Source organism: Saccoglossus kowalevskii, chromosome 11, assembly GCF_978046115.1.
Source record: "Saccoglossus kowalevskii chromosome 11, keSacKowa6.1, whole genome shotgun sequence".
NCBI classification, from domain to species: Eukaryota; Metazoa; Hemichordata; class Enteropneusta; family Harrimaniidae; genus Saccoglossus; species Saccoglossus kowalevskii.
The window spans coordinates 26287290-26303504 of NC_140651.1; the positions used below are offsets into that span (position 1 = coordinate 26287290).

At 36.2% G+C, this 16215-nt stretch overlaps 2 protein-coding genes across 2 annotated transcripts; one reads left to right on the plus strand and one right to left on the minus strand.

Moving 5' to 3' along the window:
- The first annotated feature begins 972 nt into the window (after nucleotides 1-972).
- LOC144364537 (Golgi-associated plant pathogenesis-related protein 1-like) lies at nucleotides 973-4117 on the plus strand. The gene is made up of 6 exons (XM_085505073.1): nucleotides 973-1119; nucleotides 1214-1363; nucleotides 1721-1873; nucleotides 1991-2260; nucleotides 3442-3519; nucleotides 3848-4117. Exons 3-6 carry the CDS (start codon nucleotides 1801-1803, stop codon nucleotides 4000-4002), a joined length of 576 nt encoding a protein of 191 aa, XP_085361199.1. The 5' UTR covers nucleotides 973-1119; nucleotides 1214-1363; nucleotides 1721-1800; the 3' UTR covers nucleotides 4003-4117.
- Nucleotides 4118-8072: 3955 nt separating this feature from the next.
- On the minus strand, nucleotides 8073-11103 carry LOC144341606 (furin-like). Its single transcript, XM_085505074.1, has one exon. It carries the CDS (start codon nucleotides 10931-10933, stop codon nucleotides 9176-9178), a length of 1758 nt encoding a protein of 585 aa, XP_085361200.1. The 5' UTR covers nucleotides 10934-11103; the 3' UTR covers nucleotides 8073-9175.
- Between the last annotated feature and the right edge of the window lie 5112 nt (nucleotides 11104-16215).

Consider the following 16215-nt stretch of genomic DNA (forward strand, 5'->3'; position numbering starts at 1 on the left):
TGGAACGAAGAGCGTCTCGTCTGTAATGGAATGACACGATCGCTTGGCCAATTAAATAATTAAAATGTTCAAAACTGTTTGAATATATTGTATTAAATATATTTAATAGCTCCCATGTCAATTCAAGTAAATAGAGCGACGTTAGAGGGTGGTTTGGGTCATACCGTCCTGTAATGGAATGAAGAGCGACTCGTCTGTAATGGAATGACACGATCGCTTGGCCAATTAAATAACTGAAATGTTGAAAACTGTTTGAATATATTGTATTAAATATATTTAATAGTTCCCATATCAATTCAAGTAAATAGAGCGACGTTAGAGGGTGGTTTGGGTCATACCGTCCTGTAATGGAATGAAGAGCGACTCGTGTGTAATGGAATGACACGATCGCTTGGCCAATTAAATAACTGAAATGTTCAAAACTGTTTGAATATATTGTATTAAATATATTTAATAGCTCCCATATCAATTCAAGTAAATAGAGCGACGTTAGAGGGTGGTTTGGGTCATACCGTCCTGTAATGAAATGAAGAGCGACTCGTCTCCAATGGAATGAAAAAAAAACGCTAGACTAATTAAATATTTGAAATGTTCAAACGATAGCAAGGCATTGTATTTTATATATTTTATAGCTTTCATGCCAAAGACATGAAATACATAGACGTCAGTAATCGGTTAATGGCATGACATGGGCGCGTTTCACTCCGCCGCTAACAGTGTGAGTGCGTATGGTGCCAGGAAAGATTGTGTAAATGAACAGTGTATCGACCAAGGCTGTCGCTTTTACAAAAACGGTCTTCGAACGAGCAAACTCTTTCGTAACGGTTCGTAAATTCTCTAAACATAACGGTATTTTCCGTTAGAGCGTGTATCCAGCACTTGTCAGGTGATCACACGTCACGTGACCGCTCTCTAATGGAACGCTCTCTAATGGAACGGACGCGCTCTAATGGAATGGCTCGAGCTAGGTCTATTCGGCCTACCTCGATGATGTATGTGCGCAGACTTTCCCTGATTCTCCATACAGATGCGCAGACGGTAGTTTGTGCATTCCTGAGGCGAGTCTTTGTGACCACAGCGAAATATGCGGGGATGGTAGTGATGAGATTGGCTGTGCCGGTAAGTCTGTAATTCCAACTATGTTCAACAGTTATTATCGTTATCGTAAGGTGTTTTACACGTAAGTCATGTTTCCTCCGTATTACGATTTCAGCTTATTACGACGCCGATGGTTGTGCAACATGGTATACCAGCTCCCCGTATAGATGTGCCGACAGTAGTTACTGTATCTCTGAGAGTCATCTATGTGATGGAACCCCACTTTGTGATGATGCCAGCGATGAATATGACTGTGCTTCTCCTGGTTAGTAAAGCCAGGAAAGAATTTCTCTGCGAGACGATTTCTTTTTAATACTGAGCTAAATTAGGGAAAGTTTGAGACAACTTGAGTACAAGCGCATTTTGGAATGCTTTAGAAGGAAAGAAAAAACGTCCGAGGCGCATAGTTCAAAATGATACGCGCGGAAACGAGAAACAGAGATATTTTTTCTCAGTCTAAAAGTAACAGAATAACACACCGGTCTGGTCGCTGTAGATAAATGTATTGTAGCGCTCAATTCAAATGACACAATGTAAGATAAGATAGAAAGATATTGTGATAGACATGTCTCAAAGGCTAATAATAGCATTTACTTTTCGCTTACGTTCCTCAATCACTTAGAACTAGAAAAAGCATATTATGACAGCGATGGGTGTGCAGTATCATATCCAAGCTCCCCTTATTCCTGTGTTGGTGGTGGTATGTGCCTTAGGGAAGGTCAGCTTTGTGATGGCTTCCTCCATTGCCCGGATAACACTGATGAAGTGGATTGTGGTAAGACTTGCAATCTTTCAAGTATGTCTCGTCATTAGATAACTTTCTCATTTTTATACGCTAAGCCTTGTATTCTAAGTAATAAGGATAATAATAAATGGCACGCTTCATTTTTAGGTTTTGGTGAAACTGATACCAATGGTTGTACGATGCCAAATCAAATGGGAAATACGGGGATCGCTGACTTTAATAATCAACTGGTAGAGGCTCACAACTATTTTCGATGTCTACATGGTGTTGCTCCTCTCGTTTGGAATGACACGCTTGCCACATACGGACAGGGAGTTGCACAGAACAACGCTGATCAAGGATTCCTTGAACATAGTGATTCCAGCTATGGGGAAAATCTTGCTGTCAATTACGCCGCTGATCCCGACGATGTTTCAGGTAAAGCAATTATAAAAAAACTATCAATATCATTGTATCGTTTAACAACGGTTGGTTCGAATTTACAGAAGATGTTTTTTTTCCGGAGAGCCCAGTGTACAGAAAAAATGTATTAATACAAATAATATACAGACATGAGATAACTTAACAACAATCATTTAGTCTGTTTAAGGTAAGGATGCAGGTTCGTGGGCACATGTAAGTGAAATTATTTTTTTTTTGCTTTTTATTATCCAAACAGTCTTGGCTATAGACTGTTACAATTTTGTAGAATTGTGAATAGTGGAACATACTCAAAAGACATTTTTAAAATATACATAACAGGTGCAAACATTCTCTCTTTTGAATGCTTAGCAAGATTTAGCAAGGCTGTACATAAATAATAAAAAATAAACATGGTGAAAAAAAGAAATGACGGGATCTCCATATTATGCACTATATTTATCTTTTTACAAAACGATAATACATTTAAATTTGGAACTGTTACAGCCATTTTAATTATGAGCATTAGCAAACTTCTTACCGAGTGAATTGTTATGCAAATTAGCAATTATCTCAGCTTCTTTTTAGTGCACATCCCAGAACTTTAAAAAAAATAGCTCCTAGACGATTTGACCTTTTGTTTTGAAATGTTCACAAATGATTGACAATGTGTTTATCTTCAAAACGCCGTCGGGGCATTGTTTTTGGTTGAACAGTGTTACAACAATCGTACAGACAACTAGCATGGGTGTTAATTTATGCATAAACTTGAAGTAGTGAAATTTGAGCTGCTGCCCTGCAAACTTGTAGACAGTTTTCAAGACGGCACTTTCTTCATAGTAAACAGATGTACCCGTAAACCAATTTTGACAGGAAACAGAAGCATGGTTTAGAAGCTATTTTTTTTAATCACTTTTGACCAAAAAAGCACATTTTTGTGCATATTTCAAACTACACTGTCCATAAAAAAATACTACCAAAATTTTAAAATTCATACAATAAGCTTTCCGAAAATATATAGTTTTGTGGACAAGGGAGGTCATCTTGGTTTCCTAATTAACTAATTAAAATACCTGTCAGGTAAACTGCATCTCTACCTTAATGTAACATTACATGTTTTGTAACTCGTTCGTATCAAATCATTTGAAATCATGTTCAAAGTTTATGAATTCTATTTTAATTTCTTATATACAATATAGGTTATGGTTATAGTTTGATGTGGTATAGTGAGATTTCGCGTTATAATTACGACGATCCTGGCTTTGCTATGAACACTGGTAGGTCAGCATATCAGTCAAGTAATTAATTTCACAAAAGTGTTTGATGCAAGATTATGGCATATTCCTTAAACACGTTTCTCTAAGAAAGGCATATGCAACCACCGTTGTAATGCTGCAATTAGTCAATATTACACAACAACTTATTCATGGACGACTGAATTTTTTTCAGTGCAAGTTTTTCACACTAAATGCGCTGACATTTGTTACTATTTTTCATATACCCAGTAACTGTATATTTACTATAAATCGTATAATTGCAACAAGCAAATTACACCATTACAAAATGTTTGTGTTAAATAAAACGTACACTCCCTTTTGTTTTTAGGTCATTTTACACAACTTGTCTGGGCAAATAGTCAACAGCTTGGTTGTGGTATTGCTTTCGCTAACAACAATTGTTATGTGGCATGTCAATATAACCCACCAGGCAATTATATGTACGAGGCACAGTTCATCGCCAATGTACTACCACCACTGTAAAACGTCAGTTATTATTATAGTGCAGTTCATGCACTTAGCTAGAATATACACGTTTTCTGTATTTAGCAATAGAAAATAAAATGCAGTAAATTAAAAAAAAAGATCATTACTACTAGTTTGTCTCAGATTCCTTATTACTTGGCCAACTATGATGGTTATAGCGAGGATACCTCCAAGTAAGCGCGAAGAGGGTACAGCGAGGATATCGACTATCGCATGCATAACTCGGTATACTGGTAATAGCCTTAATTTTATTATACGTCTTCCCGATTCTTCTCTAGCAAGAAATAGCAAAATGTTGAAAATTATTGGCACTTTCTCGCTGCGAACATCGTTTTCAACAAACAATAGCCAACTTGGAAAAATACGAAATCTTGCCACATTTATGATTTGCATTACTACTGTGTTGTTGTGTTGTTGTGATGATTTAAATGACAATGTTACAGTAATGAAGACCACAATGATCAGATGAGATTAGATGACATACTGTAAATATTACATTGTGAAATCTAGTTCCATGATGGTTCGTCATATTACTAACTAGATTTACCTACATGTTCGCCCCCGGTAATATCACTTAAGGACACAGCAATTGGGTTGATGTAACCCATGTCTGTGAGGATGATAATTACGTACGGAAAACACGACTGGAATTTGAAAAAACTAAACGTACAGCCAAAATAACCTTCAATGGAAGTGTTTATTTTGACAATTTTGTTCAGTGTTTTCCTGCAACACCTTGCTTGCTATATTTTTTTTTCTCAGTGTTTAGCTTGCAAATACTCCATCCATTCCCCATATTTTAAATGGTCAACCCCTTGATCAATTAGATTTCAATATGTTGGTTCCAAAAACAATATTTAAATTATCTAAGGTTTCATTTTCAGGATATTCCTGGGTATCACATAGGATGGAATTTCCTAAATTGCCAAATATTTATTTACATCAATGTATTTTCCAACACCGTGCCCTTGCAAATAAGGGCGCTCGTCACCGACGGTCAACTCTAGTTACCCTCCGTGTAATATGGGACACAATGAAAAAAATGACAGTTTCGACTTGATCAGAATTCAGTTCAGAATGCTTCACCTAGGTTTAAAGATTATACTGGTATTCGATTTATTGAATAGTTTTCGCCATCAGTACAACTTTACAATAAATCGATCTCTCTAGCGAACGAAGGAGTGCTGATTTTCATAAAACGACGTTTGAATGAGTGATGAGATAGCTGAGTTTGACAGTGTAGTCGTTAGTGCCAATTTGAAAAAACATGAATTTACATGACTACAGGCTTACAACGACAACTCTGTGAAGAACTTTTCGTCGATAGAGGGCATTGTCACAAGGTGTTATCTGCTATGTTTATTGGAGTGACATGACCTTTTCTAAATTAATGTTTGAATTAAATCTGATTTTGTTCAACGTACTGGAAGGTGAAACAGATTTCGAATGTTCCAAAAGCGCGGAGTCGCAGTACATCGGTCGTCCGTGTTTCCAACTCGAGGCGTAAAAAAATCATCTCAAATAAAAGGGCCATCATCTGAACGAACTCGTATCAGCTTCTGAAGATTTGCCCAATGTTTCACCTAAGCAATAAAAACGTATAGCGCAATACTTCCATACTTTTTGTGGTATTTTGGATGTTAAAAAACATTGTACGATCATATGAACTCGACGAAACACACAACATTATATACCATGCTCACTTCGCTATCTGGTAAACACTGTTTTGAATATACCACTGACATCTTTTGTTAATTTTGCCGGTGTGTTGAAAATGCGTCCAAAGTATAAAATACATCATGCAAGTATCCCTCTCTGTAAAGCTGACGTCCCGAATTCCGGAATGGTTTCGTTCAAAACATCGTAAAATGCAGACCCGTCGTTATAAGACGGACTTTGCCATCAGAATCTAATACATATCTTCTAAATTATGTTCTTGGGACAAATTATTCACATAAATATTGGGATTGTCCTTTAATCGTGTGATTATTTGAGTTTCTTCACTAAAAATAAAGTATTGTTTGTTTCACTGTGTATATTAATGTTTCTGTATCTGATCAGACATTTCTAACTTTCAAGATGCCATTTGATCGGTGATGTAAAAGGATTTTTTTTTTCAGAAATTATTTCATCTTTTTCCAAATTTATGTTTTTTTGACATATATCTTAATATTCAGAGTGTTATTGCTTGATAATAAAAAAAAGGATGGACATGAAAAATGGAGATTTTGAAAGACGACTACAATCAGTTATTGTATAGCAATATGGCTAAGTCAAAATAAAATAAAACGTATATAATAACCGATTTGCATACAGCTGTCACGCGGTGTCACATTTGCTGGTAGCTAATATTAAAATAACCACATCAACAAGAAAACAGTATAAAATGTATACAAAGAATAGTACATAGAGATGCGTTTACACATTTATTTCAAAACGATAGTTTTTAGGTTTAGTTTTAAAATGAAATCACTCTACTAGTTCTGGTTCATTTGCTATTATGTGTGAATTTTTGATAGCAAAAAAAAATTGAATTTGAGCTTGAGAATAAAATGATGCTATGCCATTGAACTGTGATTTTTACTTTCTACTATTTTAACTGTGCTGCACGGCATTCATTGAATGGAATACGTGCATTTTTTAAGGTTAGAAACCACGCGCATTGTCATTACGTTTTCACTGTTCCCTGTTTGTTGATGTGATGAGAGACAGGGTTGTACGTCACATCACCACACATTACATATTACATCACATCACCACACTATATATCACATTGCATCGCACTACATCACATCACATCGCATCGCATCGCATCGCATCGCATCGCATCGCATCGCATCGCATCACATCACATCACATAATTTTACCACGGTTTGACCTCAAACACACGACGTAATTTAGAAAGACGCATTTTGTTTTTATTGATGAAAGTCGGGCGTGCTGGGCCAATCGTGACACGGGAAATTATTGCCCTGATATGAGGGCTCACTTCCCATAGCGTCACGAGGCCGGGCAATACTAGATATACTATGATAATGCTAGATTCGAAATAATATATTGCAACTAAACGCAGTTGCAGTAATTAATATATTTGTTAAAGCAGTCTGTTTTAATTTGGCAGTCACAGTTATACGTCATCAAGGCATTTCCGCGTGTGTATTTGTTAGTTCGACTCATCACAAAAGTCACGTATGATGGATTGGCCATAACAGCGAAAATGCCATTTTTTAACACAACCTGCGGAAAATTGTTGAAGAAAAAAGTTAAGGCAAACAATATAATGCTCTTAGAAGGAAGAGCTCAATAAAAGAGAGAATGCAATTTACAGTTTTTATATCAATTTTCATTTTCTAGATATTCAACTTTTTATTAGTATTATGCAGTTATCATCTTGATTCTCCAGCAAAGGATTATGGGTAAAGTGTGACATCATATCCACTGTTGTGAAAAAATGAGAAAATGCTTTCATTTACAACGTAAGCATTACTGATGCAAATTAGTTCAAATTTTTGGTATGTATATTACTTATGTATAATTATAATAATAAAAATAAGAATTTCACACATACACAAAAAAATAAAGATATTGCTAAAAAAACGCAAAAATCAATAAAAATCGTTATTTTTGTCATTTCAAATAGAATGACACTTTTCTGTCCGTTTTTGGTTGTCAACAGGGAATATATCCTCGGGGCGGAGCTAGGTCACAAGACGTTCCACGTTGCTAAGATGCGCACCACTGTACCACGTATTTCTATGGGCTCTGAGCGCGCTGCTGAGGAACGCGGAATATTTTCATTTTGTTTTTGCTACGACTACTATTTTATATGCATGTTTGACACTATGTTTAATTTTGGAAGTTACAGGTAAAATCATTTTCTCAATTTCTCACATTAGTGGATATGATGTCATACTTTACCCATCATCCTCTGCTGAAAAATGGTGGACAGCATAAAATGGTGATAGGTTGAATTTCCATAAAATGAAAAGTGATATAAAAAACTGTAAAGTGGATTGTCTTACATTTTCCGAGCTCTTTCATCTGGGAGCAATATGTTGTTAACTATATTGCGTATATATTGTATTTATTTGAGCTGACTAATTACAGAAATAAGAAGAAACCTGAACCCAATAAATAATATTATCAATTTATGACCAATATATTGTTAATCCCATTGTCTTAAATATTTCAATTTCAAAAAGCTTAGCAACAGTTTCATAGTTAGTTGGATTGCCACTAATCGTAAAATGTGAATATCGACAGCAATAATATTAAGATGCAATTATCCTACACATATACCATACAGAAAATAAATATCTAGTAAATGTTACGATGTCATCTCCTAATAGTACATATTTGTAAAGATTGTTTATACGAGATACGTCGTGAGTTAGCTATATCTCCAGGAATTGCGTGGAAAATACTGCACATGACGTCAGAAGTGATATCAGGGGATAACCTTGTTATCACTTGACCAACTTCAAGTGTCAAAATAGCAGAAAAATAGTCAATTTACAAAACTACGCTCACAAAATATTTCCTAATTTATTAAACGTTAACTCTGAGCCTTATAAGTTGTTGTAATCGAACAATGCGAGTAATGTATTTTATACTGTCTGAAATCCCTAAATATATAGCAACTATCTAATTGTGCCAATAAGCCACGAATAAATCCCTAAACGCATGTTTGTACTATATATAGTGCTATTCAAAGTGTGATTCATAATATCGTGTACATATTTCAGGCGTATTTTTATTTCAGTTTTGGATTTTTCGAGAGTACAACCACGGTTTAACGATCTGTACGACAGATTGAACTATGATTTACGTCGAAGAGTAAAACATCGTTTGGGCCAGCATGCGTGTAAATTTTAAAGATGAGGGTTGTTTTTAGTTTACTTTTTTTACCAGAATATTTGAAGATAAAAGAATAAAGCATAATTGCATTCCATAGAAAAAAAAGTGTATCATCACGCTATTATTTAATATTTCAGGGCCGAAGAGAGAATTATTTTTGAGCAAATATACTCCTGTGTTAAAATATGTGTATATTATACTAGCTGAGCATTTATACTAATTTTCATGCTGACCCTTCACCAATATAACGACAGTAGATCACATGATGTAACATGTGTTCTTTTAATTAAATGCGTTCCGAGTCTGGTTCATACTAATCAGATAATTCCGAATTCACCTGTGTCTCTGTACCATAAAGCACCAAGTTACATTTTAACAATTCACCAGAGTTCGAAGAGTCACCTTTGTTTTCAACCTCCAACGTCCACGTACCTTCCGGTTTTTCGCCCCAAAAATGAGTTGTCATTAAAGCCCACTCATTGAGTCCCTCATCACTACCATCTAATTCCCTACGTGACATAAGTACAGACTGTGTACCAGAAGGTGAAATAAGGACAAATGTCAAATCTCCTCTTCTAGAGAACTCTGTACTTACAATCACTTGAACGTGTTCTAGATAAGTGACTGCCAGCTCTTCACTAACGCAACCATCGACTTGCTGAGTTAGCTTCAGTTTTCCAGTTCCGGGAATTGCCCAAGTATGGTTGTTTTGATATTCACAAATACGCTGTTCTGGTGAGGTTATCCATTGATTTGCCATTCTGACCATATGTTCAGCGTCCATCAATCCATATCCATACAGGTGACTCACTTCAAAACCAGCGGCATTGGTAGTCCATCCTATATCGTTGTCTTCAAGGTTGTATCGTTTAGAAGTACGTACAATGATATGTTGTACATCACGCCATGTTAAATCAGGGTTCGCTTCCAGTGCCAGTGCTATTATGCCTGCTGCTAACGGAGCTGACGAAGAAGTTCCAGTGTGATGTTTTGTGCATTTTTGATGTTCATCTGTGGAACAGATTTGTCTTTCTCCTGCGTCCCCGCTACTGTAAGTTGTGGCCAGTGCTGAAGCGCATGACTCTGTATAAAATGGCTTAGTTCCTTTCTCAGTGGCACTGGTAATGCTCACAGTATATATGTTGGCTTGGTAACCATCACAGTTGCAGTCGTCCACAACCCCTCCATTACCCGCTGCCAACACATAAATTGACCCTTTTCCACCGCGACCATTAGTTGCGCCATCATATAAAGCTTGGGTTACAAGACGACCAGGTCCTTCAAGTGTTTCTCCGTCATCGGTCGGTCCCCAGCTCGAACTATAAATGTCCACGTGTTGGGGTTGATAGCTTAGTGCAGACGCCTCAACTGAATCCGTAACTTTGCCATCCAAAATACGGATACCACCAATGCGGGCATTATATGCTATCCCCACACCACATATACTGTTGTTAGCCATCATGGCTACTGCACCAGCACATCTTGTTCCATGGTTATTATAATCGTCTGGTGTGGACCTCGGGTAAGGGTTACTGTCCCGGTCATTAAGGTCTATGCTAGCCTCTTGGTCATAATTACCTATCAAATCGGGGTGGTCAATTTCGAGGCCATCATCTGCGATTGTGACAACAACATCCTTTCCGGTGTAACCAGCATCCCATGCTTCCTGAACTTTCATTGTGACTCCGTCCCTGTTAATGTACCACTCATCAGACCATAAGGGATCTGTGAAGTTGTTCATCATATCTCTCTTCTCTCTTTTTATGACCATTTGTTGCTCCATCCATTGTACGTTCTCTTCGTCATTTAAACGAGTATGTGGTCCAGTAGCAGGCCTCTTAGCAATCCGGGGAACGTCGCTGTGTTCGAACAAGTAATGGTCTTTCAAGGAACCAATTTGCCCAATATTTCTGTAACCATACATTACAGCCAGATTGTCTGCTACTTCTGGTCCGCCTCTGACGTGCACGGCATATTCGTTTGTGTATTCGTTTTCGTAAGCAGACCCAATAGTGACTGAAAACAGAATCATGATGATCAGCTTCAAATTTGGCATTATGGCGATCGTCATCGTAATACAGATTCTCTTCTTTATGCGTCGGTCCTAATATATGCAACTCTCAGTATGTTGTAAACAATCTACATGTATTCGTTGTTGGACATATCTCAATTGATTTCAACAGCTGTATAAAATATGCTCACTTGCCGGTACAAAACAACCGAATACGTCAGAGATGAATACTTAAGCTCCAAAAGCTTACCTAAAATAGCTTGTGACACGTATGCCGATATGTCGATCTCTGTTCAGGGTCGTATCCATATCCGGTATCTGAAGTCTGTTTTAATAATTAATCAATTAATTAATTGTATATAATTTGCGAATTGTATACACATAACGGCAAATACGGTGCTTAGACTGGATGGACCTTTCCACGGTGACGAATGTCTACTGCCTATATTATTTAGAGCAGGCAACATGAGTTTGACCGGATGACATACAGACATTATATTGTCGCTTTGATATATTAGAAAACCGGGACCGCAAGTATACAAGATAATGTTAGTTTAATAAATATAACCAGGGTAGGGTGACCCGTGAATAAATGTACAATCAGATGACAAAAATAATCATGTGTATTAGAAACATTTACATGCGAGCATACGGAAAAATGGACGATAAAAAAAGTTGTTAAAATATAGAAATCACTTCAACTGAACATGTTTTCATATGAAAAATAGTAAAATCAAAGGGACAGTGAGAATAATGATACAAATGAAAATTGAATTAGTCCGGAGACAAATTAGCGTTTTGAGCTGAATCTGGATTTGAAGTCTATACAAAATGTTTTGAAGCATTTTCTGAATTTGCATTAATTCAAAATAGCCACAATAGTAGCATAAAACAGCTTATCTTCAGCACTAACATAGTATAGTTTTTTTAACAGAAACATTTGTTGTTATGAGATACTGGAATGTCTCCTGAATCAATCATGCGACCATTTAAGCATATTTTCATTAATACACAATCTTTGGAATAATTTAAAGATGGCCGCCATAGTATTATAATATGAATTTCCTCCACAAGATGTTTGATTAGTTCAAAGGTTAGATTTTTTTATTACTGGTATGTTTCATTCCTGTATGATGTAGTATATTAATAAGAATTAAAAATGGCGGCAATGATTAAAAAAATCAACTGAGGAATGTGTTTTTATAAAAATCATTGGTTACAATGTCACGGGTTTTACCATTTTAATATATATAGTGCGAATGTGTTGGTACAATGGATAGATAGATTTTATGATGGCAAATAGATTATACTTGTATGTATATATACATTCGTGCGACGTTGCTTTGAATTGTCAGCGATTTGACAGCAACGGGACATTGAAATTATTCTTGTGAATATGTGGCGGATACTAGATGTCAACACTGATTTGTAAGAATGTCATTCAGTCAATCACGTATTAATTAACGAACAGCAGAATACAGTTTAACCATTTATTCATTGACGGTACGAAATTGGCTAAACAGTGGGTTGAAAACTAAATTACAGGAAGTATGACTCGACTTAACATTGTACATGCTTACTTGGGTGATACCTAAAAATATATTTAAATTTATCTTAATCTTAAAAGTGAAGATTTTAATCCTGAGCCACGGCAGCGATTGGATGAAATTCTGTCTATTAATCTAACCAATACCAATGGCTTGTAATTACTGTAGGTGTGCTTTTTAGTCATAGGGATCAGTGTTAAAGTGAGGTGGATACACTAAATGAACATGTTAAAATGCGTATAACTATTGACTAACGTAACAATACTCAAGTAAACGGAATATAATAGACAGTAATTTTCTAGCATCTATAAATTAACAATGAATCGAAGCAAGTAAAAGTGTCTGTTCCAAGCGTTTAAAACGATACAAACTAAAACATGCCTAAGTAGTCAGTGATAGAATATTTGAATGGTCAGCCGGGGATATTTCTGTATTTCTGTAATGAACATTAGACAGTTGACATATTATGAAACAGTTAAATCCATGTATAATTAACCAAATAACTAAAGAAGGCGATCTATGCATGAATTAATTACCAGCCCAAATACGAATTCCAAAACTTATGGAAGATGGAAGATGCCAATCTGGGCTATATAATGACCAGCATTAAGTAAGTTTGGTTGTTGCATTATTACCGGCTACGTAGTAGCAGTATGGTGAGCCCCGATTACTGGTCATACTTGGCATATTACACATAGAAATTAAAACCATCCTGTCGATAAATAATTCTTATAAATAAATAATTCGTTTAACGGGCAAAGCTCTATGTGGCAACTCGTGGTACGCGAATCGCGACATAGACCTTCGGAATGAAGACAAGTATCAAGTCGTACCAATTTAATGGCAACACGTTCGTACACACACACTTAGGCAGGGGTTATACACCATTGTCATCAATGTACGTTTGTAATTTAATTTATAGGTATTTGATGTTGTGAAAATCTTCCCTCGTGATGTATTTCTGTGTTGTTAATACATACAACTAGTATTATTATTATTAGTCTTCATCTTGCATATAATATTATTGTCGTTCGTGTACTCATATTTATAGTATTATTATGAGTTTAAATATTATGTAATACCATCTCGTACGTTTACCTTGTTTATACAAGGTGTTTGATTATCTTAAAGACTACTACGTATCAGAAAGTGTTATTACATCGTGCCACCTGAACTAGATTAGTTTATGAATGGTTCGTATGCATTTGAAGGGAAACAATTTGTTGGTGTTTTTATATTCAATCTTAGCTCTAGAATGTTAAAGGGCGGTGGACGTCATGCTGTGCATGTGCGACATTTGTATTGATAAACATTGATTTTCCCACAATCCAATGCGCTCCTCTAATGAAAATCACAAGTTTGAGGTTTGACCTGGGCGCGACTTGCACTAATTACCGTCGGTGACTCCTTCAATACCTTCCAATCACGTACAAATATCTATTAATTAAACATTGTTAACATCTCAGTTTGTGCTTGTTGATCTGCGCAACAATCAAAGTCGCCATCTTTGCTTATGAGACCCATATATAACGCTCATGCGTGGCGCGACGACTACCGCCTTTTAGCAAAATCTCCAAATAAAACATTCTCACATTACAGAAAAAGTAATTTTTAGAATGTTTTGCATAAATTGGTACACACGGGGACTTGGCAATCTATTCTATTTGTGTGGCTTGTTTCCGGAGTCAATACATAGACGTCCATGACCCAATATAGGACCTCATTCTTGCTTCAAATAATAGAATTGAAACAGTTTGTTAATGTAATGCACATGTCATTAAGGTTATCACCCCATCCCACCCCCACCCCTCCGCTCCAAATCACACAAATACCTAGATTTATTTCAGTTGATCAGCCAGCTGTGATGTTAATTGTTAATTGGCTTAATTAGCTGATTACTAGCGAATGGCTGTGTTATGTCTGTCATCGTTTCGGCCCATTTGAGGATCTGGACGGAACTCGACTCAGTGATTTGGAACTAATTACGAGATAACCGTCGCTATTTGGACTACTATTTCTGACAGTTGGTATTCGCAGTTATTAATATAGTGAGCGATTAATCGAAAGATATGACGTGTCCAGTACTTAGTGTGATTGGCTGTATGATTGAAGGTTACGCCTTAGAGTCTTAATAATTCTTTGTAATTGGTTAAGGTTTTGAAAGTGAATAAAGAGTTTTTAGTTGGTCTTGGCGAGTACACCAGTACAGACGCAGTCCTGGAGAGTCTTGGGGCGAGTCTTGACGCAGTCTAGATAGAGTCTTGGGTCAGCCTTGCGATAGTCTTGGGGACTTTTCCCCAGGGCGCTGTGTCTTATAGAGTGCTCGACTGACCGACTAAGACGAGAGTTGAACGTATTTCGTTGTGTGTGTCTTATTTGACTGTAAGGCTTAAAAGACTTTCCCGATCCCGTACCTCAAGGGAACGCGATAGAGAGATGTGACGAGATTCCACCCTGGCACGTGTGGAGAACCCAGAAGAGAAGATTTTCCCCATGATACAGCACTATAGTAATCACAGGATGAAACAAAACATGCACATATTTTTTAGCTGCCGAAAATCATACATCAAATGCAATCTATCTTTTTCAACGCAGTTAGGAATAATAATATAAATAGAAGAATTAAGAAAATATAATCATTCTGTTGGTCCTGACATAGTTCATTTCACTTCATCAGGTAAGGCATGTGCAACTGAACAAATCTGTGCAGCTTGATTTCATGTTGCCAATATCATCAATGTTTAAAGTGTTGTTTATTCTTCGGTCGAAATATTAATATATAATTTACAGCGATGATCTCCAGTTACTACCTCAAAATATCTACATCGTGTAAAGGTGTCTATTACATGTGAATATACTATAAAAGCCAGGCAAAAAATCGAATTCTTTTCAAATAATCATTTGAAACAAGAATAAAAAAACATACAAAATAAAGAATGCATTCATCAAACTAAATCATGATTTTTTATCAGTTAATTATTATACAAATAGTATACAATTCAACTGCCACAATTTGCAGCAGTAAAAATATATTTATTACGGTAACTATGTGTTTTCATATCCCAACATAACCCTCCTACTCTGTTGGTATCATACACATATTTATAAAACTAAAAAACATAGTCTACGTACGAACTCTGTTAAACATTTACATAAGATTCAGAGAGTATCTGAGCATCCACACATGTAAATGAAAATTATCAATCATCTGCATTGTCACAAGAGAGACAATACAGTGACATCACACGTTACTTGTAGCAGTGAAAAAATAATTGTTACGAAATGCTGGAGTGACTTAGTTCGATATGCAATATGTTCAGAACAATATTTCAGAAATGTATCCTGATGGATAGCTGACATTCGTATTCAGAAACGTGGGCAACTGGATTGCGTATCGGGCTTAGAAAGTTCGCTTGTTGAAACGTTTATTGTGTTACAGTCATCGCTTTGGGAAAATGTGGATGTTCCATGTTGATATGTGAAGGGACATGTATTTCTATATAATCAAGGATTAGTGAATTAAGGTAAACATGCGTCTAATCACATTGTATGAGTATAGTACACCAATGCGATGACTATAGTGCATATGATACAAATGCAAGTATCAATTTGATCAAAATTGGCCAAGTTAACTTTTATAGGTTAATATGTTAGAAAACAATATTTCGTTACTGTAATTGTAGACCTTGTGTTGAATTTTCAATTCATGGATGAATTGATGTTATTGCACAATGTATAGGCAATGTCAAATATTAAGTAATACGTGGATAATGTGTGCACATAGTGAACGCAGAC

Coding starts and splice junctions, on each gene's coding strand:
- LOC144364537 (XM_085505073.1), top strand. CDS start 1,801: ATGTGCCTTAGGGAAGGTCAGCTTTGTGATGGCTTCCTCCATTGCCCG. Junction 2,261..3,441: donor TGATCCCGACGATGTTTCAG/GTAAAGCAATTA, acceptor TATACAATATAG/GTTATGGTTATAGTTTGATG. Junction 3,520..3,847: donor TGGCTTTGCTATGAACACTG/GTAGGTCAGCAT, acceptor TTTTGTTTTTAG/GTCATTTTACACAACTTGTC.
- LOC144341606 (XM_085505074.1), bottom strand. CDS start 10,933: ATGACGATCGCCATAATGCCAAATTTGAAGCTGATCATCATGATTCTG.